The 1,460-nt window shown below is 42.9% G+C and overlaps 1 protein-coding gene across 1 annotated transcript; it reads right to left on the bottom strand.

The window, feature by feature from the left end:
* On the bottom strand, positions 1-1,460 carry LOC121801581 (GATA transcription factor 15-like). The gene is made up of 3 exons (XM_042201101.1): positions 992-1,460; positions 775-912; positions 1-499 (listed from the first exon to the last, which is right to left on the bottom strand). The coding sequence occupies exons 1-3, from the start codon at positions 1,010-1,012 to the stop codon at positions 173-175; spliced, it is 486 nt and encodes a 161-aa protein (XP_042057035.1). The 5' UTR covers positions 1,013-1,460; the 3' UTR covers positions 1-172.

Below are 1,460 nucleotides of genomic sequence, written 5' to 3'. Positions count from 1 at the left end.
TAAAGACAAAAACTGATTAATTTATAAGCAAAATTAAATTAGAACAAATTTCGATATTATGCTCTAAAAAGGGGGGTTACATTACGAAAAAGCCCACTCGCTCAAACCAAAAGCCCAAGGGCAAAAAAAGGGGAAGAGTTGTACAACAACTACACCACTATGTACAACTCCCCTAAGCATAAACTGATCCACACGACAAAGCCATCAAGAGAAACGCAGCTTGCTCTTCCTCTCCCATTTTCCTCCTCCTATTCGTATTTGATCTCGGTCTCTGCAACGCCACATCTCTACCGAATTCCCACAACTTCTTCTTGAACGAATCCCCAATTTTCCCTGGGGTACTATCGCCGCTGCTGCTGGTACAACTGTTGTTGCTGCTGTGGCTCTGGTTGCTAATCAAACTTTTGCTGGATTTCTTGGTTTTCTTCTCTTCTTTTGTCACTCCCATCAATGCCCTTCTCTTTTTCCTGCTGCGAATTCCACATGCGTTGCAGAGTGACTGCAGGCAAAACAACAAATCAAGATTTAAATAAAAACGCACTACACACAGTGATAAGCACATGGGGATGGGAACTTACACTTCACCTACCAAAGATTTAAAATTTTAAAATAAGGTATCAAAGATCGAAACTTTATAAAATTGGGGGCCCTAGTCGACATACATGTCTGTCACGTGAAATGCCAGTTTTGCCCTTTCATTTATCTAATTATCGAAACTACCAAACTTCACTAAAATGTGCAGTAAATAAGATCGGAAATAGGGTTTAGTTGTACCTTGGGTCCAGCTGGACCACCGCGCCATAGGGGGGTTTTGGAGGTACCACAGTCTACACATGTCTTCACATTTGAGCCGTCGGATGAAACCCTATCAAGAGTAGGTGTTTGGCTACTCATTTCTTCACACTCCGATCCCTGCCAAATAAGCACAAAACAAAAATCAGAAATCGGAATCGCGATCGTCGCATTCTGATCATAGTCGGCGATCACTTACTTTATCGCTCAGATCCATCATTAAATCGTACTGTAATCGAAGATCTGAGACGAACTCAATCGATCAAACCAGCTGATCAAACTGAGATCGCACCTCGGAGACGCGATGATCCGACAAAATTGGAGTTGGAAACGAAGTAAAAGCAGCGATTGGAGCTCGAAACTGCTTAAACACCGGATCAAAACACGATCACAGGCCGCGATCGAAGTGAAAAATTGATCTTCACTGAAGTGAACTCTCTCTACTTAACTAAGCGAAACAGAGAACTTCAGCTTTCACTCACTCACTCTCTCTCTCTCTCTCTCTCTCTCTCTCTCTCTCTCTCTAACTCAGCAGGCACATGTTGAGGAGAGGAGGAAGTGAAGTAGGGTTTTTGAAAGGGTGGGAGAGTGAAGAGAAATTCGGCTAGAAATTGAGAGATGAGAGGGAAAACCGACAAACAGGGATTCTAGAGAGAGAAAGTGCTGTT

Source organism: Salvia splendens, chromosome 4, assembly GCF_004379255.2.
Source record: "Salvia splendens isolate huo1 chromosome 4, SspV2, whole genome shotgun sequence".
NCBI classification, from domain to species: Eukaryota; Viridiplantae; Streptophyta; class Magnoliopsida; order Lamiales; family Lamiaceae; genus Salvia; species Salvia splendens.
This window is presented reverse-complemented; position numbering and strand designations above follow the sequence as displayed.

What these genes read in the sequence shown, in the direction of transcription:
- LOC121801581 (XM_042201101.1), bottom strand. Translation starts at nt 1,012, where the DNA reads ATGATGGATCTGAGCGATAAA. An exon ending in TGATGGATCTGAGCGATAAA is followed by an intron (nt 913 to 991) that starts GTAAGTGATCGC and finishes CTTATTTGGCAG; the next exon opens with GGATCGGAGTGTGAAGAAAT. An exon ending in GTGGTCCAGCTGGACCCAAG is followed by an intron (nt 500 to 774) that starts GTACAACTAAAC and finishes TTTTGCCTGCAG; the next exon opens with TCACTCTGCAACGCATGTGG.